We start from the raw sequence: 26845 nt of genomic DNA, 5'->3' as shown, positions 1-26845 counted from the left end.
CATAATGACTGTACGGCAGTTTGTTTCGAACAGTAGTGCTGTTGACAAGAATACTCTTGTGTATACTATTATTTATGTGCAAATGTTCAAATGTGTGTGAAATCTTATGGGACTTTACTGCTAAGGTCATCAGTCCCTAAGCTTACACACTACTTAACCTAAATTATCCTAAGGACAAACACACACACCCATGCCCGAGGGAGGGCTCGAACCTCCACCAGGACCAACCGTACTATTTATATATGTGTGACGATGCCAGTATGGCTCCAGCATATTAGGACATGTTTTTATAAAACAGATCTGAAGATGGTCATTGCTTACCGAAACCGGTAGTCTGACGACCTACAAGTTTGTGACCACATACGTGACATGAGAGAAATTTATTCTAAAATTTATCTTTCCATCTTTCAACTACAAAACTGGCATCTTGTAGAGTTAGCCTGATTCGGCTCTAGATACGTTCTGAAGAAAAATATTTAACCTGAAGTTACCGTCATCATTTATAATTCTTCTCCTTAATGCAAGGGGCGTTCAATAAGTAATGCAACACTGTTTTCTGAATGCAGATAGGCTTTATTCAGGATTCCAATACATCATATTATTACCCACTCTTTTAGCTACAAGAGCCTATTTTTCAGTATAATCTCCATTTAATGCGACAGCATTACGCCACCTTACTGTGTGCCTGCATTGTACAACTCTACTGGCCGACGTCATTCATGTAATGCTTCATTGGGTAAACTGATGGAGGTCGAAAGTGCGAGATGCGGGCTTTAAGGTGTGTAAGGGAGAACAGTCCAATGAAGTTCTGTTTACTCCTGGTGGGTGCGCAGACTTGTCTGAGGCCATGTGTTGTCATGGAGAAGGAGAAGTTCGTTCGCAGCTCTGTGGCGACGAACAGGCTGAAGTAGTTTCTTCAATTTTCCGAGGGTAATACAATTGACTTCAGAGTTGATAATTGCACCATGAAGGACATCATACACAATAAGCACTTCAAACTTCCAGAAGACTGTCGCCATAACTTCACCGGCTGAGGGTGGTTTTTGAACTTTTCCTTCGGAGGAGCGATGGTGCGGCGCCACTCCACGGATTACCGTTTTCTACCGGTTCGAAGTGATGAGCCAATGTTTCGTCACCTATGACGATACTCGACAGAAAATTGTCACGATCATCCTCGAAACGCGCAAGAAATTCCGCACAGATGATCCCTCGTTGCTCTTTATGGTCTTCTATTAGGCCGCGAGAAACCCAGCGGGCGTTCATTCCAATTGGAGGAAGTTTGTGGCAACACAACCAACAGAGACGCCCATTTGAGCAGCCAATTGTTTGACTGCGTTCCGTCGTCCACCTCGAATGAAGGCGTGCGCATGCTCCAACACTGCAGCAGTCACATCTGCGTGCGGCTGAACGGCACGCACGAGATCGAACAGGTTTGCGTGACCTTGTTGCGTTGATAACAGACGACTCACCGTGCTTTTGTTCACTGAGAGGTGTCCGTAGACATTCTGCAAGCTCATGTGAACATTTGCTACGCTGTGGTTTTCCGCCGAAAGAAACTCAGTTACATATCTCGGCTTGGAATGTACCTCCGTTACAGACGCCATTTTGAAGCCCACGTATATCGTCGCCACCCATTGGAACTTCATGAAACTATAGGGTCTGAAGCAGGAATATTCCACGACGTCCCACAACAAATACTGCATTTTTTCAATTGAAACTGGGTGAGAAAAAAAAGTGTTACATTACTTACTGAACACAACGTATAGTTCGACGAATGTGGTTGAAGTTTTAAAGTTCTGTGCCATGTCAAATGTTTTTACAAAGATTTTAGGGAGAGGGTCTTAATTTCCTCACTGTGTGACAAGCTCACCCATATTTTATATAAGTGGCCAGCCAATGACAATTTCCTGTGGCATTCTTGCTGCTACGTTTTCCCTTTCCTTACGTTCTACTTTCTTATGTAGCATTTTCCTCCTTTTCCTGCTTCCTTTGCGTGTGTGCTTCAGTTTTTTTATGTCTGTCCACAATAGTTCCTTTTAATTTGTGTCAGGGCGCTGATGACCTCGACGTTGAGCGACCATGAGCCCCAACACACACACACACACACACACACACACACACACACACACACACACACACACACACACACACAACGTATAGCGTCGCCACCCATTGGAACTTCATGAAACTATAGGGTCTGAAGCAGGAATATTCCACGACGTCCCACAAGAAATACTGAATTTTTTTTAACTGAAACTGGCTCAGAAAAAAGTGTTGCATTACTTACTGAACACCACTCGTATTTTGTAACCAACCAGTACATTTCCGTTTCTCTCTTGCAGGTTGGTAATCCTGAGCATCCTGCCTACACAGAACAATACGATCTCTCTCTAAAAGCACCGTTCAACTTCTGGGAGAGAGTCTACGGCACAGTAATGCACCAGGCGTTCCGCATCCTGGACTGGTGGGCGACGGACGCACGCGTCGACAGCAAAGTGCGGGAAGTGTTCGGTGAGGACACACCTCCACTAGAACACGTGTTCCGCAACACGAGTCTGGTGCTCGTGAACAGCCACTGGAGCATGGACCAGCCTCTCCCCACAGTGCCCGCCTTCGTCGAGGTGGGCGGACTGCACTTGGAAGAGCCCAAACCATTGCCAGACGTGAGTACACTATTGCCAACTGAAAATGTAACATCAGCAAGGCTAGCAAATAAGGAAATTTTACTTATCGTGCGTGCACAGAATCGTACGAATAACACACTACTACATTTGCATGTGATTTGCGGGTATTCAATACCAGAGCTGCAGCAACAGGTCTAACGCAGCTGGGAATCTAGTCGTAGTGAACTTGTGTGACAGACACAGATAAATCAGCTCTTGCTATTTCACCTCTACACCAGAATTCTTGAATCGTAGTGCTTGGTGAATGGTTGTGTGCCCTTCTCCCGGTATCCCGAGACCAGATGTTTTCGGTGGTTAAGAGATCCAGAAGGCAACAGTAGAACACCCTGTGTATCGAGGCAGGTCAAGACAGCACCGGTAGCATGCGGTGTTGCGTTATCTTGTTGAAATATGATGTCCTGGAGACGTAGAAGGCAGGGCACAGCCACAGACCTTATTGTTGTTGTTGTGGTCTTCAGTCCTGAGACTGGTTTGATGCAGCTCTCCATGCTACCCTATCCTGTGCAAGCTTCTTCATCTCCCAGTACTTACTGCAACCCACATCCTTCTGAATCTGCTTAGTGTATTCTTCTCTTGGTGTCCCTCTACGATTTTTGCCCTCCACGCTGCCCTCCAATGTTAAATTTGTGATCCCTTGATGCCTCAGAACATGTTCTACTAACCGGTCCCTTCTTTTTATCAAGTTGTGCCACATACTCCTCTTCTCCCCAATTCTATTCAATACTTCATCATTAGTTATGTGATCTATCCACCTAATCTTCAGCATTCTTCTGTAGCACCACATTTCGAAAGCTTCTATTCTCTTCTTGTCCAAACTATTTATCGTCCATGTTTCACTTCCATACATGGCTACACTCCATACAAATACTTTCAGAAACGACTTCCCGACAATTAAATCTATACTCCATGTTAACAAATTTCTCTTCAGAAACGCTTTCGTTGCCATTGCCAGTCTAGATTTTATATCTTCTCTACTTCGACCATCATCAGTTATTTTGCTCCCCAAATAGCAAAACTCCTTTACTACTTTAAGTGTCTCATTTCCTAATCTAATTCCCTCAGCATCACCCGACTTAATTCGACTACATTCCATTATCCTCGTTTTGCTTTTGTTGATGTTCATCTTATATCCTCCTTTCAAGACACTGTCCATTCCTTTCAACTGCTCTTCCAAGTCCATTGCTGTCTCTGATAGAATTACAATGTCATCGGTCACAGACCTTGGTACCACTGAATTGTAACGGCTGTTGTGTCAACTACCGGGCGTAGGGACCAGAAGACGTCGTGCTACGTATTCAGTGGCACTGCATACCATCGTGCCAGCAGCTGGGCCCATACGACGACGACGATTACAGTGTGGCAGTGGTTGTTCTCCTTGGAGCCGTCATAAACTAATACTGTATGCAGAAGCAAAACAAGCCTCAAAAACTGACGCGGTGCCATTGCTGTACCCAGTCCTGCCGTTGGCGCACCGCTGTCGGTTCGCCTCCCTCTGCTGCCTCGTCAGGGGAAGCTACAGCGCTGGTCACCGGACTGACAGTCAGTGGTGTTCCAGACACCATCGCACTGTCTGTATGTTGTTGCTGCTACTGATGAAAACATATCCATTTCCGCAGTCAAGGAATGTGACGTGCTTGTGTGATCTTGCATGGCTGAATGAAGAATATCTGTCCTTTTAAGCGCTAGAGGGTGAGATTCCGAATAACGCGAGCAGCAACATCGAGGAACGTTAAATCATAATGTCGCTGGGCCATGATCCTGCTGCTGTCAAATTCCGGGTTTTGGTATTAGACTTTTCTCCTTCTTATAAGCCGCACCACACAATCTGCTTACAAACAACCAACATCTAAATACGATTTTCGAATGATTAACTTACGCTACGGAGAGAAAAGTCATGGGATACCGGTAGGTACATATACAGAGGGTAGTATCGCCTACACAAGGTATAAAAGAGCAGTGCATTGGTAGATCTGTCATTTGTACTCAGGTGGTTCATGTGAAATGGCGTCCGACGCAATTACCGCCACAAGACGTAAATGATACTTGGAGATAGACCCATGAGACATACCATTACTACGGTCGCAGGTTCGAATCCTGCCTCGGGCATGGATGTTTGTGATGTCCTTAGGCTAGTTAGGTTTAACTAGTTCTAAGTCCTAGGGGACTAATGACCTCAGAAGTTGAGTCCCATAGTGCTCAGAGCCATTTGAACATACCATTACAGAAATCGTAGGGAATTCAATATTCCGTGATCCACAGCGTCAATAGCGTACCGAGAATAACGTATTTCAGGCATTGCCCCTCACGCACAAAACGGAGTGGCCGAAGAACTTCACTTAACGACCTAGAGCAGTGGCGTTTGACTAGAGTTGTCAGCGCTAACAGACAGCCAACACTGCGTGAAACAACCGCAGAAATCTACGTGAAACTTACGACGAACGTGTCCGTTAAGACATTGCGGCGAAATATAGCATTAATGGGCTATGGCAGCCGGATCGACGGAAGTGCCTTTGCTAACACCACGACATCGCCTGTAGGGCCTTTCCTGGGCTCTTGACCATAACGGTTGGGTTCTGGACGCCTGAGAAATAGTGATCTGGTCAGATGAGCCCGATTTCAGTTGGTAAGAGCTGATAGTGAGGTTCGAGTGTAGCGCAGGTCCCACGAAGGCATGGAGCAAGTTGTCAATAAGGCAATGTGCAAGCTCATGGTGGCTCCAGAATGATGTGAGCTGTGTTTAAATAGTATTGAATGGGTTCTCTGGATGTTCGACTACTTGGAGACCATTTGCAACCATTCATCAAAGTCATATTCCCAAACAACAATGCGAATTTTAAGGATGACAATACGCCTGCCACAGGCCACAGTTGTTCGCGATTGGTTTGAACAACATTCTGGACAGTTCGAGCGTATGATTTGGCCACTCAGATCGGCTGACATGAAATTCATCGAACTTTTATTGGACATAATCGAGAGTTTAGTACGTCCACAAAATGCTGCACCGGCGGTACTTTCCAATTATGACGTCTATAAAGGCAGCATGGCTGAACATTTCTGCAGGGGACTTCCAAAGAGTTGTTAAGTTCACGTCACGTCGAGTTCCGAAAAAGGAGATCCGTCACATATTAGGAGATATCCCACGACTTTTGTTACCCCAGTATATTGCATAATCTGTCTTTATGTGTCCAGAATGAGATTTTGGCTCTGCAGAGGAGTGTGTGCTGATATGAAACTTCCTGGCAGATTAAAACTGTGTGCCGGACCGAGACTCGAACTCAGGACCTTTGCGGGCAAGTGCTCTACCAAGCACGACTCACTGGCAGAAGTAAGTGATTACGGGGCGTGAGTCGTGCTTGGTAGAGCACTTGCCCGCGAAAGGCAAAGGTCCCGAGTTCGAGTCTTGGTCCGGCAAACAGTTTTAATCTGCCAGGAAGTTTCATGCCCTTATGTGCATAACATATATGGCGTTACCTCCTTTGCGCAGTTCGGCTAAAATGCTAGTCATCTGCAAACCCAAGCGTGTTGTACATTACACGCCAATTTGACTTAAGTTACATGCTTCCTTCGCGATGTTGCAGTCTTAGTGGCCACCTTCGAAGATAATACTTGGGGGCCATCTTTTAGATCCGGTGTGACCGTTCTCATAACAATGCATTGCCATTTGAAGGATTTTTATTAATTTCACTTCAAGTAAATGCCAGGTACGTAGCTTAATCGTAATATAGCACAGGCGAGCATTATTCACTTGAATCAGCCATATAAGGTGCAACTGGTTGTGTCAACGGTACTGGGACATACGGGTGACAACTAACGCTGTCTGCTTGCATCGCATCTATTCCAGCTCTATTGTGCGGACTTTCGATGACTTTTATACTGGGCAAGTACGCTCTCAGTTTAATGTTGGCATCACTCCAATTAGCGTCCTCCATGTAAAACTTGATAAAAAACTTACTTTTCTCTGGAACAGTTGTTTCATGGTACATGATATGGAACTGTGTGTCTATAACCTTCCCTTCACATAGTTCCGTAAGCTATCAATAAAAATTACAAGGGTAGATGTATCACAGTCCTACTGTTGTTAATCAACCGATCAGTCCCCAAAATTCAAATCTTTTATGCTAGAAATCATCTTACTGTGCACCCTCCGAAGGGCTTTTGTAAGGGGAGAGATGCGTTACAACTGGATTGCAAACACCCGTTATAGAGACCTCTTGCTGGGGTACAGAGCTGCAGTTATGGAGCACTGACTGTTCTGGTTATTCCCACAGATAGGTGAGCACAGAGTTGTTCAAGTAGCCGAGAGCAGTGGAATGGAGACCGGACGAGCTCGTGAGAAATCTGTTGGCACGAGTAGCTGTGCGGCGATGTTTTCTGTTTAGGTCATAATGGAAAGGATTTCATAAATAATAACTACATTACGCAATTTACAATGCGTAAGTACCTCTTTTTCATATAGGGCAATTAGAGACCACGTCAAGTAACTATGAGTCACCTCTGGAATAATGGTTTGTAACTGGGAAGGGCTGCATCCTCTCTCTAGTCGTCTGACTTCTCTCCCTAGTCCACCGACTGTTCTGTTTTTGCTCATCGCGAAAGCCGTTAAAGCTGTTGATCAGTTACCGGCAGTTTGATCGATTAGATACATACATCTTCCTGATACATTCCGATACTCTTGAGGACTTTCCTTACTTCCTTGAACCATTTATCAGTGACTTTAGGTGTGTTGCTCAGTACGTTAAAAAGTCTGCTCGTTAGTCAGGTTAGATCCGTCGTGAAAAGATGTCCGTAAAACTTTAGCCATTGTCGCGCGGAGTGGCCGCGCAGTTAGAGGCGCCATGTCACGGATTGCGCGGCCCCTGTAACCGGAGTTTCGAGTCCTCCTTCGGGCATGGGTGTGTCTTGTTGTTGGCACATCTTTAGAAGAGCGTAGCGTTCCAGAGGATTGGAAAAGGGCACAGGTCATCGTCATTTTCAAGAAGGGACGTCGAACAGATGTGCAGAACTATAGACCTGTATCTCTAACGTCGATCAGTTGTGGAATTTTGGAACACGTACTGTGTTCGAGTATAATGACTTTTCTGGAGACTAGAAATCTACTCTGTAGGAATCAGCATGGGTTTCGAAAAAGACGATCGTGTGAAACCCAGCTCGCCCGATTCGTTCACGAGACTCAGAGGGCCATAGACACGGGTTCCCAGGTAGATGCCGTGATTCTTGACTTCCGCAAGGCGTTCGATACAGTTCCCCACAGTCGTTTAATGAACAAAGTAAGAGCATATGGACTATCAGACCTATTGTGTGAATGGATTGAAGAGTTCCTAGATAACAGAACGCAGCATGTCATTCTCAATGGAGAGAAGTCTTTCGAAGTAAGGGTGATTTCAAGTGTGCCGCAGGGGAGTGTCGTAGGACCGTTGCTATTCACAATATACATAAATGACCTTGTGGATAACATCGGAAGTTCACTGAGGCTTTTTGCGGATGATGCTGTGGTAGATTGTAACTATGGAAAATTGTACTGAAATGCAGGAGGATCTGCAAAGAATTGTCGCATGGCGCAGGGAAAGGCAATTGAATCTCAATGTGGACAAGAGCAAAGTGCTACGAATACATAGAAAGAAAGATCCTCTATCATTTAGCTACAATATAGCAGGCCAGCAACTGGGAGCAGTTAATTCCATAAATTATCTGGCAGTAGGCAATAGGAGTGATTTAAAATGGAATGGTCACATAAAGTTGATCATCGGTAAAGCAGATGCCAGACTGAGATTCATTGGAAGAATCCTAAGGAAATGCAATCCGAAAACAAAGGAAGTAGGTTACAGTACGCTTGTTCGCCCACTGCTTGAATACTGCTCAGCAGTGTGGGATCCGTACCAGATAGGGTTGATAGAAGAGATAGAGAAGATCCAACGGAGAGCAGCGCGCTTCGTTACAGGATCATTTAGTAATCGCGAAAGCGTTACGGAGATGATAGATAAACTTCAGAAGAAGACTCAGCAGGAGAGACGCTCAGTAGCTCGGTACGGGCTTTTGTTGAAGTTTCGAGAACATACCTTCACCGAGGAGTCAAGCAGTATATTGCTCCCTCCTACATATATCTCGCGAAGAGACCATGAGGATAAAATCAGAGAGATTGGAGCCCACACAGAAGCATACCGACAATCTTTCTTTCCACGAACAATACGAGACTGGAATAGAAGGGAGAACCGATAGAGGTACTCAAAGTACCCTCCGCCACACACCGTCCGGTGGCTTGCCGGGTATGGATGTAGATGTAGATATGTTAGTTTAAGTAATGTGTAACTCTAGGGACCGATGACGTCAGCAGTTTGGTCCCTTAGGAATTCACACACATTTCAACTTAGTCGTTGTTTCCTTTACGATCTCCACCAGCCGTCCATTTCTCCTGTATGACTTCCTCACTGTCTCTACTATCATTCTGTAATCTTAGGACCCATTACTCATCGTAGACTGTTGGCTAAAACTTGATCGGTAGCTGAGTGGAAACCCGGTGTGTTCGACCGGAGAGCTGGGTGCCCCGTGTAATGAAAAGACTGAATGACGTAGTAAATGATGAACTTGATATGATGAATAAGCGATATCCACCCCGACCAAATGACGAGAACAATGGCGAATGAACTGGAAACAAGAGGGGCACAGCTGTCTGCCATGTGGTGGGGCCCAGGTTCTATTCGCGGTCGGGTGGCAGATTTTATTCGCTCTCGGGGGCTGTGTGTTGTGTTGTCCTCATCATCATCATCATCATCATCGAGGCGCAAATCGGCGAAGTGGCGTACAGTAAAAAAACTTGCACCAGGCGACCGTATACACACAGATGGGGATCTCTCAGGCAGTAATGCCATGCCATCATTTAGCTTTCATCCTCTGCTTCTCAAAGTCGAGACTTTCCTATCGAACGAAGAGTACATACGTTCGGGTTTGATCACCGTGTTATAGTAACCGAGCTTAGCTTTTTCTGAGATGCAGCCTACGGAAAGCAATGGCCATCTTATCTCTTCTGCTGTCCTTGGCTTATTTTTCAAGAGTTTTTACCTGTAATGTTTCACAAAGCTATCTGAAACTCCACATTTTCTTTTTATTTGTACTCTGTCGTTAAGTGGTGAGGCACTGTCTCGACAGCTTCACCTGCTTGTTCCTTGAAGGTATTCATCTGTTCCACAGCTTCTATGTGTTTCTTGATAGGTTCGTAAAGTCATCGGCGAATGCGAGGCAGTCCACTATAACACCGTTCTTTGAACCTCCAATGTGAACTTCGTTCAGTAATCATTTCCCAGCTAATTCCTTTTCCCGTTTTGGGATGACATTCTCTAACACGAACATAAAGAGAACGAGGGAGAGTCCGCACCTTTGAGCACCTCAGTTTTAATTAAGAATACTTTGTGCTGTTCTCCTATGAACCTTACTTTTGAATGTGTTTGTGTTAGGACTTGCCTGGCAATTTGTTCAGTTTTTGGGTCCATTCCAAACTCTATTAAGATGTCAAACCATACTTCTCGGTTTACCGAATCATAAGCTTCCTTCGACTTGACGGAGAAGATCACCCCATCCTTAGAGACGTAATTTTCTAGCACACTTCTCAGTCCGCAGACCTTCTCGACGCAGGACGCCACTTTCCTGAATCCAGCTGGATGTTTGGTAATTTGATAACTTACTTTCTCCAGTAATCTAATTTACAAAACTCTTTAGACTACCTTGTAACTCAGAGGTACGATGGAAGTAACGCAGTAAAAGTAACGCAGTAATCCTTTTCGTCTGTTCTGTCTCTCTTTTTGTATAAAGGGTGAATCAATGTTGTTTTCCAATCACCAATTACTTTTCCACTTTCGCAAATATTTTCTATTTTTCTACTCAGAACACTAACGAGGATTCCTCCTCCATTTTCCAACATTTCTACTGTGATCAAGTCTTCCCTGGTGGCTTTGTCCTTCTTCAGTTCCGCGCTTACCCTCTTAAGTCCGTCTGGAGCACAAGGAGCCGAACTGATTATTTGCTCTGAGACTATTCTCGGCCATATTCCTCTTGGTTATTCGCAATTAATCAGTTCCTCGCAGCACTTAGCTAGCCTCTCATACTTTTGCTTTATTGTTCACTACCAGTTTCCTCCCGTTCCTCTCGAAGGTCAAACTTGCTGATTGATTGCTATATACAGGGTGGTCCATTGATCGTGACCGGGGCAAATATCTCACGAAATAAGCGTCAAACGAAAAAACTACAAAGAACTAAACTTGTCTAGCTTGAAGGTGGAAACCAGATAGCGCTATTATTGGCCCGGTAGATGACGTTGCCACGGGTAAAACGGATATCAACTGCGTTTTTTAAAATAGGAACCCCCATTTTTTATTATATATTCGTGTAGTACGTAAAGAAATATGAATGTTTTAGTTGGATCACTTTTTTCGCTTTGTGATAGATCGCGCTATAATAGTCACAAACATAAGGCTCACATTTTTAGACGAACAGTTGGTAACAGGTAGTTTTTTTTAAATTAAAATACACAACGTAGGTACGTTTGAACGTTTTATTTCGGTGACACATGTACCTTTGTGAACTTATCATTTATGAGAACGCATGGTGGTACAGCGTGATTACCTGTAAATACCACATTAATGCAAGAAATGCTCAAAATGATGTCCGTCAACCTTAATGCATTTGCCAATACGTGTAACGGCATTCTTCTCAACAGCGAGTAATTCGCACATGCATTGATAATGCGCTGACGCATGTTGTCAGGCGTTGTCGGTGGATCACGATAGCAAATATCCTTCAACTTTCCCCACGGAAAGAAATCCGGGGACGTCAGATCCGGAGAACGTGCGGGCCATGTCATGAAATATGCTATTCAATGCCGCTTCAACCGCACACGAGCTATGTGCGGGACATCCATCATGTTGGAAGAACATCGCCATTCTGTCGTGCAGTGAAACATCCTGAAGTAACATCGGTAGAACATTACGTAGGAAATCAGCATACATTCCAGTATTTAGATTGCCATCGATAAAATGGGACCAATTATCCTTTCTCTCATAATGCCGCACCACACATTAACCCGCCAAGGTCGCTGATGTTCCACTTGTCGCTGCCATCGTGGATTTGCCGTTGCCCAATAGTGCATATTATGCCTGTTTACGTTACCGCTGTTGGTGAATGACGCTTCGTCGCTAAATAGAACGCGTGCAAAAAGTCTGTCATCGTCCCGTAATTTCTCTTGTGCCCAGTGGCGGAACTGTTCACGACGCACCCGGGTTCCCGGTTTCGATTCCCGGCGGGGTCAGGGATTTTCTCTGCCTCGTGATGACTGGGTGTTGTGTGATGTCCTTAGGTTAGTTACGTTTAAGTAGTTCTAAGTTCTAGGGGACTGATGACCATAGCTGTTTAGTCCCATAGTGCTCAGAGCCATTTGAACCATTTTGTTCACGACGTTAAAAGTCGCCGCCATGCAATTCCTGGTACATAGAAATATGGTACGGGTGCAATCGATGTTGATGTATCATTCTCAACACCGACGTTTTTGAGATGCCTGATTCTCGCGCAATTTGTCTGCTACTGATGTGCGGATTAGCCTCGACACCAGCTACAACATCTACTTGGGCATCATCATTTGTTGTAGGTCGTGGTGGACGTTTCACATGTGGCTGAACACTTCCTGTTTCCTTAAATAACGTAACTACCCGGCGAACGGTCCGGACCCTTGGATGATGTCGCCTAGGACACCGAGCAGCATACATAGCACACGGCCGTTGGGCATTTTGATCACAATAGCCATGCATCAACACGATATCGATCTTTTCCGCAGTTGGCAAACGGTCCATTTTAACACGGGTAATGTATCACGAAGCAAATACCGTCCGCACTGGTGGAATGTTACGTGATACCACTACTTACACGTTTGTGACTATTACAGTGCCATCTATCACAAAGCGAAGAAAGTGGTCCAACTAAAACATTCATATTTCTTTACGTGCTACACGAATATCTAATAAAAAATGGAGGTTCCTATTTAAAAAAAACGCAGTTGATATCCGTTTGACCTATGGCAGCGCTATGTAGCGGGCCAACCATAGCGAAATCTGGTTTCTCCCTTCAAGCTAGACGAGTTTCGTTCTTTGTAGTTTCTTAGTTTGATGCTTATTTCGTGAGATATCTGGCCCGGTCACTATCAAAGGACTATCCTGTATATCCTGCTCGAAAGTCCCCTGAAAGTACCTGTTGCTGTTTCCTTTGAATTATGACTCAAAGCTCTCGAATTATTGTGTGATTTCGGTTCTTTCGGCATGTGGAGCGTTTTTACAGTCTGTTTCCGTACTTCTTGGTACACTAAGAGCTTACCTATTGCTTTGTCTGAGTACTGTACCTTATAGGCCATTGCTCTTTCATCAATTCGTTCGTAAAGACACTATCTCTTTTGCGGCGTGTGCCACATTTTTCCTGATACCCTGCCGGAGCTGTTTTTCTGTTTGTTGTAAAAGATCTTGAAAATTCGCTTTATTTTCCCATAGTTTTTCAGGGTCGATTCTTACAACTTCATTCCGAAATTATATAATGGAAACAATCTAATCTTTACGCTCACAAGCCGTGGGTTACGGGATGGACTACTCTGCCGTCTTCTACCTTCCCTAGAGTTGCAGGATCTCAAGGTCAGGGCTCAGAAAAATTTCTGTTCGAATATTAGAAGATTCCCGAGCGCTGGTGCGTAAAAACATAAATGACATAAAATCAGGAACAGAGAATAGAAGGAGCTGCAAGAATGTTAAAGATTATGATTGGTAAAAAGTAAATAAGAGCAACTGATAATGATAAACGGCGCATAACAGATATGGAGGAAATTCTAGAGTATATAATTACACTGCAAACTATATGAGAAAACGGGTTTATCACTAAGAGCACCTTACGCAAATCAAAATGACAAAGTCCCAGAAAACCTCCCAAAAGAAATAAGAAAAGCTATAAATGAAATGCAGAATTGCAAAGTGTCAATGGCGGTCTGACGATTGAAATACTTAAGCTTATTGGTGAAGAAATAGAAAAACACGCGGCTATAATCTTTACTCATTGTATAAAAAAAAGGTAGTGTGCAGTCCTAAAGCATCGATTTCACGCCGACCAGCGCGGCGCCGTGAAACGGCATCAACAAGGCGGTGACCCGCGCGCCGGTGGAAAGAGCGAACAGCGCCACACCTCCAGGAAGACAGAGATCAGCGCCCCTGACTTAACCAACCGCTCGTCGCTGGTCGGTACAGTACGCTCGCAGACGTGGAGAGCATCAGTATTAATAGCAAACTGATGCTTAGCCTGCGTTCTGCGAGTAGTGATTGTACACTCCTGGAAATTGAAATAAGAACACCGTGAATTCATTGTCCCAGGAAGGGGAAACTTTATTGACACATTCCTGGGGTCAGATACATCACATGATCACACTGACAGATCCACAGGCACGTAGACACAGGCAACAGAGCATGCACAATGTCGGCACTAGTACAGTGTATATCCACCTTTCGCAGCAATGCAGGCTGCTATTCTCCCATGGAGACGATCGTAGAGATGCTGGATGTAGTCCTGTGGAACGGCTTGCCATGTCATTTCCACCTGGCGCCTCAGTTGGACCAGCGTTCATGCTGGACGTGCAGACCGCGTGAGACGACGCTTCATCCAGTCCCAAACATGCTCAATGGGGGACAGATCCGGAGATCTTGCTGGCCAGGGTAGTTGACTTACACCTTCTAGAGCACGTTGGGTGGCACGGGATACATGCGGACGTGCATTGTGCTGTTGGAACAGCAAGTTCCCTTGCCGGTCTAGGAATGGTAGAACGATGGGTTCGATGACGGTTTGGATGTACCGTGCACTATTCAGTGTCCCCTCGACGATCACCAGTGGTGTACGGCCAGTGTAGGAGATCGCTCCCCACACCATGATGCCGGGTGTTGGCCCTGTGTGCCTCGGTCGTATGCAGTCCTGATTGTGGCGCTCACCTGCACGGCGCCAAACACGCATACGACCATCATTGGCACCAAGGCAGAAGCGACTCTCATCGCTGAAGACGACACGTCTCCATTCGTCCCTCCATTCACGCCTGTCGCGACACCACTGGAGGCGGGCTGCACGATGTTGGGGCGTGAGCGGAAGACGGCCTAACGGTGTGCGGGACCGTAGCCCAGCTTCATGGAGACGGTTGCGAATGGTCCTCGCCGATACCCCAGGTGCAACAGTGACCCTAATTTGCTGGGAAGTGGCGGTGCGGTCCCCTACGGCACTGCGTAGGATCCTACGGTCTTGGCGTGCATCCGTGCGTCGCTGCGGTCCGATCCCAGGTCGACGGGCACGTGCACCTTCCGCCGACCACTGGCGACAACATCGATGTACTGTGGAGACCTCACGCCCCACGTGTTGAGCAATTCGGCGGTACGTCCACCCGGCCTCCCGCATGCCCACTATACGCCCTCGCTCAAAGTCCGTCAACTGCACATACGGTTCACGTCCACGCTGTCGCGGCATGCTACCAGTGTTAAAGACTGCGATGGAGCTCCGTATGCCACGGCAAACTGGCTGACACTGACGGCGGCGGTGCACAAATGCTGCGCAGCTAGCGCCATTCGACGGCCAACACCGCGGTTCCTGGTGTGTCCGCTGTGCCGTGCGTGTGATCATTGCTTGTACAGCCCTCTCGCAGTGTCCGGAACAAGTATGGTGGGTCTGACACACCGATGTCAATGTGTTCTTTTTTCCATTTCCAGGAGTGTATGTAGGAGGCACAGGAAGCATAAGAATCAAGTTACGTTCCTTCCCTTAATTGAAATAAAGTTTTCTATTATGAAGCGTTTTGTGTATATGATTTTGGATTTCTGCCACCAGCCATTGTTACTTTTCTCCCTATCCGTGCTACCGGCTATCGCTACTTCTCTACTTCCTTGTTTGTGTCCGTGCTGACTTCCACAGTGGCCGACATGACAGATAGCATTCCGAGGAAGTACTGACGATTTGGAGAATTACCGTCCCACCAGTTTACTCCCTCTTATCCACAGATTTTCACCACAGTCGTGAAAAATCGCATCAGCGCTATTGTCGATAAAGCACAACCCCTAGAAGAAGCTTGAGTCCACACTGGTTGTAGCACAGTTGGTCATACACACGCCATGCATGAAGCAACTAGTCCAGCCAATGAATACTAAATGGCGCTATACATAGTTTTGCAGCCTTTTGAAAACGGTTTTGGGTCTTTCAGTCACATTTCTGTTACACAGGACTGACAGAACAAGGTGTGGAAACAAAATACATAAACATATTATGTAATATCTATGATGTCCGCCCGGTTGGCCGAGTGGTCTAAAGCATGGCTTTCCAGGCGGGAAGGAGCGCCTGGTCCCCGGCACGAATCCGCCCGGCGGAGTTGTGTCGAGGTCCGCTGAACTGGCCAGTCTGTGAATGGTTTTTAGGCGGTTTTCCATCTGCATCGGCGAATGCGGGCTGGTTCCCCTTATTCCGCCTCAGTTACACTATGTCGGCGATTGCTGCGCAAACAAGTTCTCCACGTACGCGTACACCACCATTACTCTACCACGCAAACATAGGGGTTACACTCGTCTGGTGTGAGACGTTCCCTGGGGGGGTCCACCGTGGGCAGAACCGCACAATAACCCTGAAAGGGTGGTTCGGTGTGGGTCGGGGGAGGGGTGATGTGGACTGCAGTAGTCGTTGTGGGGTTGTGGACCGCTGCGGCAGCGATGGGGGCTGAGCCTCTCCGTCGTTTCTAGGTCCCCGGTTAACATACAATACAATACAACATCTATGATACCTCGACGGGTCCTGTCGGCAGAGGAAAACGCAGAAAGGGGTTTTCCACTGAAAGAGGAGTAAAGCGAGAGAACCCTAAGTCCCCGAAACTATTTATAACAGTTCTTGACAAGGCTATGTGCAAAAATGATTAGAAGGAAAGAGAAATTAGAATGAATGAGAAAAAAAACCCTCACTAAGTTGAGATCTGCAGATTACATAGCAGTCATAGCCAACAATATCGCAGAACTGCAATACTCTATAAAGCATTTATCAGACGGCTGCGAGAAAGTGACCTTCATATAAATCTGTCCAAAATAAATGCAATGTACAAGTAGGTTAACTGCAATACAAATAATACTAAACAACAACCGTCTCAAGAAAGTTGACGAATATGTTTATAGTGGGCAGTTAATTAATATCCAAGAAGATTTAAATCTGCAAATTTTCGCGAGACCATCAAGGTTGGAGGGCTTATGGCAGACACGCAGCGATTTTTAAATCTAATACGCCAATAAACTTTTTAAAAAAGTTTGTTTTCGGTGTGTTTTAGCTGTGCTGTGAAATTGGATTCAAAGGAGTTTTTCAAAACGAAGCTACGGGCAGCTCAGAGAGCTATGGAAATTTCACTTTCAGGTCATCATCAGAAAAATCGGAAAATAAGTGAAGAGATAAAAGCAATAATAGGAGTTTACGATGTTGGGGAAACGACAAAAGCTCTAAAATGAATACTAGCAGGACACGTCGCACGAAGAAATGACAGAAGACAGACAAAAGTTGCAGCAAGTTGGAGTCCCAGACCAGGGGGCAAACCGGCCTACCACTGTGATAAGGAAATGAAGAGAGTTTCAGGCTTCATCTGGCAGAGAACAGCAGGAGACAGCGTGGAAAAAGCGGCTGAAATTGTATTTGGTAGCTTAAGGTTAAAGAGGCTACACCTTGTAAAGGCTGAATTAGCTGAACGAAAATAAATAAATAAATGAATAAATAATGGCAAGGAATTTGTCGGTAGGTCTGTGAGTCTTGTTAGTCTCTGGAACGAACCTGGATATTGACACATATTTTTATTTCCATAACGGTTAGAAAAGGGAAATGTTAATTAACAAATATCGAATCATAAATTTTAATGAAAATTATATATATTTTTAATTAACGCTAATAGTCGTATGTCAGATATTAAAATGTAATACAGACATGCGAAACGCCTTTTTTGAATGAAAAAAAATGTGTGCAATAATCATCTTTAGAAATATAACAGTTTTTGCTTTTCTGTTTGATGTTTCGCATTTTTGTACGAAATTTTAATTTACAGTGAACACTGGAATTTTCATGCAAATATAATCAAATAAGACGTTATTTTCATTAAAAATTAGGATTCCATATGTGTCAATGTGGCATATGCCTTCGTTAACAAATGTCGAATTAAAACATGAAAAAAAGCTACCATCCAGATTCGAACCAGTGGCTTTATAATTACAAGGCAATTACGTCAGGCGCTAAGCTACCGACGAGTTCATTAACAATTTACAAATGTTTTATGCTCCACAGCGCTCGGAAATTTTCTCATCTTCAAAGGAGACTTTTAACTTTTGCTTAGAATTGTGCCGTGGTGCTGTTGGACATTGATTTCCGTGTAGTGTCATTCAAATCCTGCAAGTATTGGGACGTGGTCAAACTGGAATTCGCCAAAATCTTCTCGTGGAGATCGCCTAGCTTGCCTTCCCTTGGTATGTCTTTTAAAATAAGTAGACATAAGTTTAGCATCAAGACCATTACACCCGCCAACACGTCTTCTGCCATTTTTATTTGTTCTACTGTACGGCGTGTAGATGCCAACGATATTTCGAAACTGTCGTTCCTTTCCAACTCGTGCGTTCAAATCACACATTAAAATTTTGACGTTCACAGTCTGGCTTCTTTGTAATTAGCTCCCTAACTGCTCCCAGAATATGACTGCATTTTAAGTGTGTCTTCAGTTATCTTCTTTTATGGATGCGTGGGCACTGAACAACGTGTAGCTTTTGGTTGCGCATTTCAATGTGACAGCAGAGAGTCGGTCTCGAGAGGATTTGGGGTCTGCTACTGGTTTGTGAACATAGAATGCTGTGCCGATCTCCGTAAGGTTCACTCCTGATGCTTCGTCCACGTTTCCCTTTGAACATTTTGCAACTCTCTGAGTGAAAGATGTTTGAAACTGTAAATCGCGTCTCGTGTAACGAAAGAATCTCAATGTTCTGCTTTTCTGTGTCACTGCAGTTCGTTCTGAAGTAGTGTCCAAGATCTTATACCAAGAAGCAACAAGTGTGCCAAGATATTAACGGTTCTTAACTCATACGTTAGACGTGGTTTTTAGACCAGTGTGTTGCTCACATTTCTAGTGCTTGAAGGCCTTCAAATGCCTCCCACTACCCCCTTCTTGCCAGTACAGCCCCCCCCCCCTCCCCGTTACCTGTTACCGCTTAGGGTAGTTCTCTCTGAAAGTGTGTGCATCATGAATACATGCTTTTACTTCATAGTATTTTTTAAGGGGGGGGGGGGGTAATACACTAATAAGCCAAAACAGTATGATCACTGCACACAGCGACGTTGCATGCTGACTGGTGGCATTGTGGGCACTTGATGCGGTAACAAAAGTATGTAAGCGGAGAAGATTTAGGCCATAAATGGGTAAGACCACTGAGATAACCGACTTTGACAAAGGGCACATTATTATACTACTAGCCATTAAAATTGCTACACCAAGAATAAATGAAGATGATAAACGGGTATTCATTGGACAAATATATTACACTGGAAATGACATGTGATTACATTTTCACCTAATTTGGGTGCATAGGTCCTAAGAAATCAGTACCCAGAACAACCACCTCTGGCCGTAATAACTACGCCTGGACATTGAGTCAAATAGAGCTTGGATGGCGTGTACAGGCACAGCTGCCCATGCAGCTTCAACACGATACCACAGTTCATCAAGAGTAGTGACTGGCGTATTGTGACGAGCCATTTGCTAGGCCACCATTGACCAGTCGTTTTCAATTGGTGAGAGATCTGGAGAATGTGCTGGCCAGGGCAGCAGCCGAACATTTTCTGTATCCAGAAAGGCCCGTACAGGACCTGCATTATCCTGCTGAAATGTAGGGTTTCGCAGGGATCGAATGAAGGGTAGAGCCACGGGTCGTAACACATCTGAAATGTAACGTTCACTGTTCAAAGTGCCGTCAATGAGAACAAGAGGTGACCGAGACGTATAACCAATTGCACCCCATACCAACACGCCTGAAGATACGCCAGTATGGTGATGACGAATACACGCTTCCAATGTGCGTTCACCGCGATGTCGCCAAACAAGGATGCGACCATCATGATGCAGTAAACAGAACCTGGATTCATCCCAAAAAATGACGTTTTGCCATTCGTGCACCCAGGTTCGTCGTTGAGTACACCATCGCAGGCGCTCCTGTCTGTGATGCAGCGTCAAGTGTAACCGTAGCCATGGTCTCCGAGCTGATAGTTCATGCTGCTGCAAACGTCGTGGAACTGTTCGTGCAGAAGGTTGTTGTCTTGCAAACGTCCCCATCTGTTGACTCAGGGATGGAGACGTGGCTGCACGATCCGTTACAGCCATGCCTGTCATCTCGACTGCTAGTGATACGAGGCCGTTGGGATCCAGCACGGCGTTCCGTCTTACCCTCCTGAACCCACCGATTCCATATTCTGCTAACAGTCATCGGATCTCGACCAACGGGAGCAGCAATGTCGCGATACGATAAACCGTAATCGCGATAGGCTACAATCCTACGTTTATCAAAGTCGAAAACGTGATGCATTTCTCCTTCTTACACGAGGCATCACAACAACGTTTCACCAGGCAACGCCGGTCAACTGCTGTTTGTGTATGAGAAATCGGCTGGAAACTTTCCTCATGTTAGCACGTTGTAGGTGTCGCCACCGGCGCCATCCTTGTGTGAATGCTCTGAAAAGCTAATCATTTGCATATCACAGCTTCGTCTTGCTGTCGGTTAAACTTCGCGTGTGTAGCACGTCATCTTCGTGGTGTAGCAATTTTAAGGGCCAGTAGTGTATTGTGCAGTATCGCGAAAACGGAGAAGCTGATCGCATGTTGATGTGCTACTGTCGTGAACAGCTACGGAAAGAGGTAGGACGACAGTGAAACTACTACTAGGTGCTAGATGTTTGGACGGCCACTACTCTTCACAAATCATGGGATTTGGAAGCTTGTCTGCTCTGTAAAGTAGGATAGACCTGTGGTCTCTCTGCCGAAAGAAGTGCTGGTGCACTTACAAGTGTTTCGGAGCACACCGTTCGTCGTACATTGTTGAACATGGAGCTCCGCAGCAGACCATCCATTCAGATGATAACCCAACGGCATCTTCAATTACTACTGCAGTGGTCGCGGAACCATCGGAATTTGACGGTTGATCAATGGAAACGAGTCCGTTGTTTGGGCGAATCACATTTTTGCAACACTAGGCCGATGGTCGTCTCCGCAAACGCCATCATGAAGGTGAATGGCGGCTAAAAACGGGCAGCGCAGCTGGTGGGAGCAGCATTATGCTATGGGAGACGCATGGGACCTCTGGTCGTAATCGAGGATGCGCTGATGGCAGCGAACCACCTGCATCCTTTCACGCTTGATGTCTGCCCCGACGGCGATGTCATCTTTCAGCAGTATGATTGTCCGTGACACGGAGCCAGAATCGTGCAAAGTGGTTTGAGGAGCGTTATAGTGAACTGACGGTGATGTCTTGTTGGCCAATTTCGCTTGATGTAAATGCTATTGAACCCTCTGGGTTGCTAACGGGAGCCATCACTGCGTATAGAAATCAGCGAGTTATACGACCTGAGCGTAGACGTCTAACGCCACATTCCTCCACAAACCTGTCAACAAACTGTCGGATCCCTGATACACAAAGTCAGTATGTCGTTCCAACAAGCTGTTAAACAGGTGGTTAAATGTTTCAGCTCATCAGTGTATGTGTGTGTAAGCTTCAGAGCCAATTCTTCCACCCTTTCTGAGAATATTCTTCTTCCGCCTTCAGTGCAGTTTACCGATGTCCTTTTCGGCTCAGTTGATCCGCGGCTATTTACTTGGCTAGGCTTTATTCGCACCTGTATATCTGCAAGGACTTTCCCTACCCGCCGTTGGACCGCGTGGTGTCGGGTTCAGACGCCCACCCTACTGTCTCACTGAGGGTGTGTAAGTACGCTGTTCAGGTTTTTATATTGGTAACGCCACGTAGCGTTCTGTATGAAAATCACTGGCTGTGCTGTGTGCAGTCTGTGGCTGGTTTGCATTGTTGTTTGCTATTGTAGTGTTGGGCAGTTGGGTGTGAACAGCGCGTAGCGTTGCGCAGTTGGAGGTGAGCCGCCAGCAGTGGTGGATGTGGGGAGAGAGATGGCGGAGTTTTGAGAGCGGATGGTCTGGACGTGTGTCCATCAGAGAGAGTAAATTTGTAAGACTGGATGTCAGGAACTAATATATATATTATAACTTTTGAACACAATTGAAGTAAATACATTGTTTGTTCTCCATCAAAATCTTTCATTTGCTAACTATGCCTACCAGTAGTTAGTGCCTTCAGTAGTTACAATTTTTTATTTAGCTGGCAGTGTTGGCGCTCGCTGTATTGCAGTAGTTCGAGTAATGAAGATTTTTGTGAGATAAGTGGTTCATGAAAGGTGTAGTTTATTGTTAGTCAGCGCCATTTTTTGTAGAGGTTATTGAAAGTCAGTTTGCGTTGCGCTAAAAATATTGTGTGTCAGTTTAGTGTTGATCAGAATAAGTAAAGAGAGTAATGTCTGAGTACGTTCAGTTTTCGTCAGCTGTTTGAAAAGCAAATAATGTAAGAGGTTTATCAGCACTGTCATTCATAAATTTTTCTAAGGGGACGTTTCAGATGAAATTCCAGCTCTTACATTGGGAAGACCTCAGTCTCGGCCAACAGATTCGTCTCATATTTGGCAAATCGATAGTGTAGAATCTAAAATGAAAGGCAATAATGTACTTAGTCTCAATAACCAACCGTTTCAAGAAGCACAAGCGACCTAGAATTGACTCAATCTACAGATAGCTGAAAACTGTATGTTTTTCACCATCGTTATAGGGTCGGCAAACGCATGTTGTGCTAGAAATAGAGGGGAAAAAACTTTACAACGGCCACTCATGTGGCCATAACGGGAACACTGTTCAACAGAAAGTCTGTTGGCGTGACGGCAAAGGCATCTAGCTGAGGATCGGAGGACCTGTGTTCGATTCTAAAATGCATTCTGGAGTTTTCTTTTTCATTTGTAGTTTTTACCACTTCGTACTTGTTAGGAACAGAAGTGTTGAAACGGTATGTAAGGAATAATAATGCAATAGGCAAATAAATTCTCAAACGACTTACACCGATCATCTAGAACATTATGACGACCTACCCGATATGTCCACCTTTGCCACGGGTAACAGCGGCGACGTGTCGTATCATGGAATCAATGAGACGTAGCTGGATGTAGTTGGCACCACACCTGCAGACACAAGTCATGTAATTGCCTGAGCTCTGACGCCACATTCAGTCAGATCCCAGATGTGCTCGACTGGATTCACATCTGGCGAGTTGGCGGATCAGCATACCAATTAGAACTCACCATTCTGTTCCTCGAACTACTCCATTACACTCCTTGCCTCTTGTTGAAAAATGCCACTACTGTCAGGAAACATGATCGTCATAAAGGAGTGTACTTGGTCTGCAAACAGTGTATTACACTCCTTGGAGGTCATGGTTCGTCGCACGAGCTCCACTGGACCCATGGATTGCCAGGTGAATGTTCGCCAGAGCATAATGGAGCTTCCGCCAGCTTGTCTCCGTCCCACAGTACAGGTGCCAAGGAGCTGTTCTACTGGAAGAGAAGGGATTCGCGTCCTGCCATCGGTATGATGAAGAAGGTATCCGGATTCCTCAGACCATGCAACGCACTGTCACTGCGCCAACGTCCAGTGCCGATGGTAGCGTGCCCATTTTAGTCGCAGTTGCCGATGTCGTGGTCTTAAAAATGGCTCATGCATGGGTCTTCGGCTGCGGAGGCCCACCTTTAGGAGTGTTTGGTGCACTGCGTGTTCAGACACACTTATACATGCTGCCCAGCATTAAAGTCTGATTTTAGTTCCTCCACAGTTTGCACCTGTCCTGTTTCAGCAGTCTGCCCAGACTACGACGTCTGTAATGAGGGGCGGTCGCCAAATCCCACTACGTCTGGATGTGGTTTCACCTCGGTTTCGCCATGTGTTGAAGACATTCACTACATGCTTGTGCCGAGCCTCCAGGCCATTACAATCTGTCCTCGGTCAAACAGATAGATCGTGCGGTTTCCCCATTCTACACACGGACAGCACGGTCTCTGATACTACGTGAACCGCGCGTGTGTCTGACTAGCAGTCATTGCTCGCCATATGGCGGTACTATTGCCCAGAGGAGTTTATATTGATAGTAGGTAGTGGTCATAATGTTGTGGCTGATCGATGTAGATGAGAAAAGATTTAAAGTTTTTCAACCTCAATATAAATTCCCGAAAACGAAACATTTTAAAATGTAAATCAGGTTTTTTTTTTCCATCGAATCGGCGGAAGCAAGGATGTTATTGCAGGAAGACTGCATTCATGAGATACTGTTTGTGCCACTACTACATTTGCTTCAAATGTTTATATGACAAGTGTCATCGAACTAGTTATTCGAAGGAAAATCAGAATATGTAATAGAATGAGTGAAAGAGACATTGAAATGCGACCAGAACTAAAATATTAATTCTTTACTAATCTACACCCTTTGCGAAATTTGTTTATTCGTTATTGATATACTAGCCTTATTAACCCTCCCATTCCCATCAGTTTCGATGCCGAAAGAAATACAAACGAAAAAAGGGGCTGAATACATTTGGGAACTGAACACTGGTGCGCTCCCCCCTCCCCCCATCCCCCCCCCCCCCCATCCACCCCTCCCCCAGCCAGATTCTTTGGCCTTTACGCCAACACTGAATAGCGTTTACCTCGATTTCTCGCAAAATATACGTTTGCCGACCCAATGTACGATGATGAAAAATATTCAGTTTTCAGTTACCTATCGATTGCGTCAATTTTGATTCGATTGCTCGTCATGAACTTCAGGTGTGGGTTTCTCAGAAACCGGTTGGTATTGAGCCAAAAATATCTTAGTGTCTTTTATTGTAGGTTGTACGCATGTGATCTGCCACGCAGAAGCCAAATCGGTTGTCCATGCTGACGAGTTCCCCTTGTTAGTTCAGGGCTAAACCCCAAAATAGGCAAACTGGACAGATGTCTACTGTAGTACAAGTAATTTTAATTATATTGAAACTGATATTTTATGGTCGAAGAGGCAGTATTATTCCAGTCCAAGAAGAAGTTATCACGATGGCTTATGAAAATGTTGTACTGAAATTGAACATGCTGCACAGTTTTGGCACTAAGGTCTGGGAGCGGTAAAGTTGACTGTCACTTGCGGTAATTCTCTTGCGGGAACATGTATCTGAAACTTCGGTGAGCGCTTAGTTCTAACTATTGCCACATTATGTGAGATCTGATACATTTGTCAGAGAAGTCAAACAGGTGGAGGAGACATTTGTACACCGTTGAAGTTCACGGGAGCAGTGCAGTGGGCTTTCTGCAATAAATAACAACGAAATCCCATCCTTCTATTATTCTAAAACGACTGCACCGCAACCCAAACATTAAGAAATAGCCACCTACATTAAACACAGATTATTTCACTCCATTATGGCCTGATGCAGCAACAGTAGTCCGAAATTTAAAAAACAGAAAACAGTTTTTGTTGCAAGCGTTCACAATGAACACTAGCCCTAAGATATTCAGCGAAAGAAAAATTTATTCTTACTGCGTTACTTTTAGGGCTTTGGGGTTAGTGGCCATTGTGAACCGACGTCAGTTTCTCTCCAGATCCTACATGTAATACCTAAAAGGAAAAAATTACTCCTTTTCGAAAGTTTTAGATAACTAAATTTCTCAAGCAGTCGGAAAACTTGAGCCTCGATGATCAGGTGGGCACAGAAAACTAAATTTTCTATCATACTATTACGTCTGCTTTATCAAAACGTAGGTAGATTTCTTTCTTCTTTTTCGTTTTCTGCCTTTGTCTCCTGCCATCGGGGCTTCATGCTCGGTTTTCCAATTACCCCAAAATCTTTTAAGCTTTTGTGTGTTCTTTTCCTTTCCTCTTCTCCCTTTACATGTTTAGCGTTCCCTATCCTTGCCCCTCTTATCCTCACCCAACCATCACCTCCTCCTTCTCCCTATTCATTTAGACTGACGTTTCGGTTCATCTTAATAGTTGGAAGTTCAGTGAAGGAGTTATTTTCCGTGTTACCACCAGTTTGCTTGCTTTTAAATTTTTAAGAATATTTCATTCATTTCATTTCATTTCATTTTTAATTGGCTCTGTTCAGCATGTCTCTACTATCAGCGCCGACACTGGGAGGTTTCATAAAATTTTGTTCTCACGTCAGTCTATTGCGCGACCCACTCGTTCCAGCATATACGTCGTCTAGTACAGTACTTGTTTACCAGTGTGATTCATGGCTGTAAGCACTAACCTGTCTTTGCATCGCGTATTACTGTGGTTAAATGCGTTTCTTTTTAGTTTCTAGTCCTGCGCTCACGCAGATTTAATTTCTTATTAATGTTGTAATTTTACGCCTTTAACTTAGAGATTTTCACACGCACAATCCACATTTGGCGATTGTGGTTTTCGCTTTAACGCCAATATAACATCGGCTTTTAAACATTACAAATGCGTTCTCCTCTATTCAAGGCAAATGAATCACTTTACTTCTCACCTTTAGCTTAGCTATCCTGTTGATAGTTGTTGGCTTAGGATGGGGAGAATAGACCAGGTTCGGCAGATCACTGGTGTACCGACTGAGACAACACGCCAACTCAGAGCATGGCGAGTGGTTACCTGGCAGAGCGAGTGGGCCAACAGCCATAAGGGCCGCCGTGTATACAGCTTCTTCCCTGACATCCGGGAAAGACTAAAACTAAAACATATCGATCCCAGCGGCGGTATGGTACATTTCACCACAGGACATGGCCCTTATCCCACGCACCTGTACCGCGTGAGTCTGCAGCAGACTAATAGATGCACATGCGGGGAAGAAGGTTCCCCTGAACACACTGTCTTCTTCAGCAGACAACGCACGAACACAAGACACACAGTACACATAAATCGCCTGAACACACAGAACGAACTACATGCCAGAATACGCGACCCGGAAAGGTGGACTGAACTCAACAAACTAACTGACGAAATCCAGAAGATCCAACATATAAAATACTTGCGCAA

General features: G+C 45.1%; 1 protein-coding gene across 3 annotated transcripts in view; it reads left to right on the top strand.

The window, feature by feature from the left end:
* LOC124615828 (UDP-glucosyltransferase 2-like) overlaps positions 1 to 26845 on the top strand; it is a 144409-nt gene that overhangs the window by 80352 nt on the left and 37212 nt on the right. For all 3 annotated transcript variants that reach the window (XM_047143977.1, XM_047143974.1, XM_047143975.1), the window contains one exon: positions 2343 to 2663. In XM_047143977.1, the coding sequence (XP_046999933.1) occupies positions 2343 to 2663 (321 nt within the window). The remainder of the gene's footprint in view (positions 1 to 2342; positions 2664 to 26845) is intronic.

The sequence above is a fragment of the Schistocerca americana genome, chromosome 5, assembly GCF_021461395.2.
Source record: "Schistocerca americana isolate TAMUIC-IGC-003095 chromosome 5, iqSchAmer2.1, whole genome shotgun sequence".
Classification (NCBI taxonomy): domain Eukaryota; kingdom Metazoa; phylum Arthropoda; class Insecta; order Orthoptera; family Acrididae; genus Schistocerca; species Schistocerca americana.
Note: the sequence above shows the minus strand (reverse complement) of the source record. Positions and strands in the feature narration are given on the sequence as shown.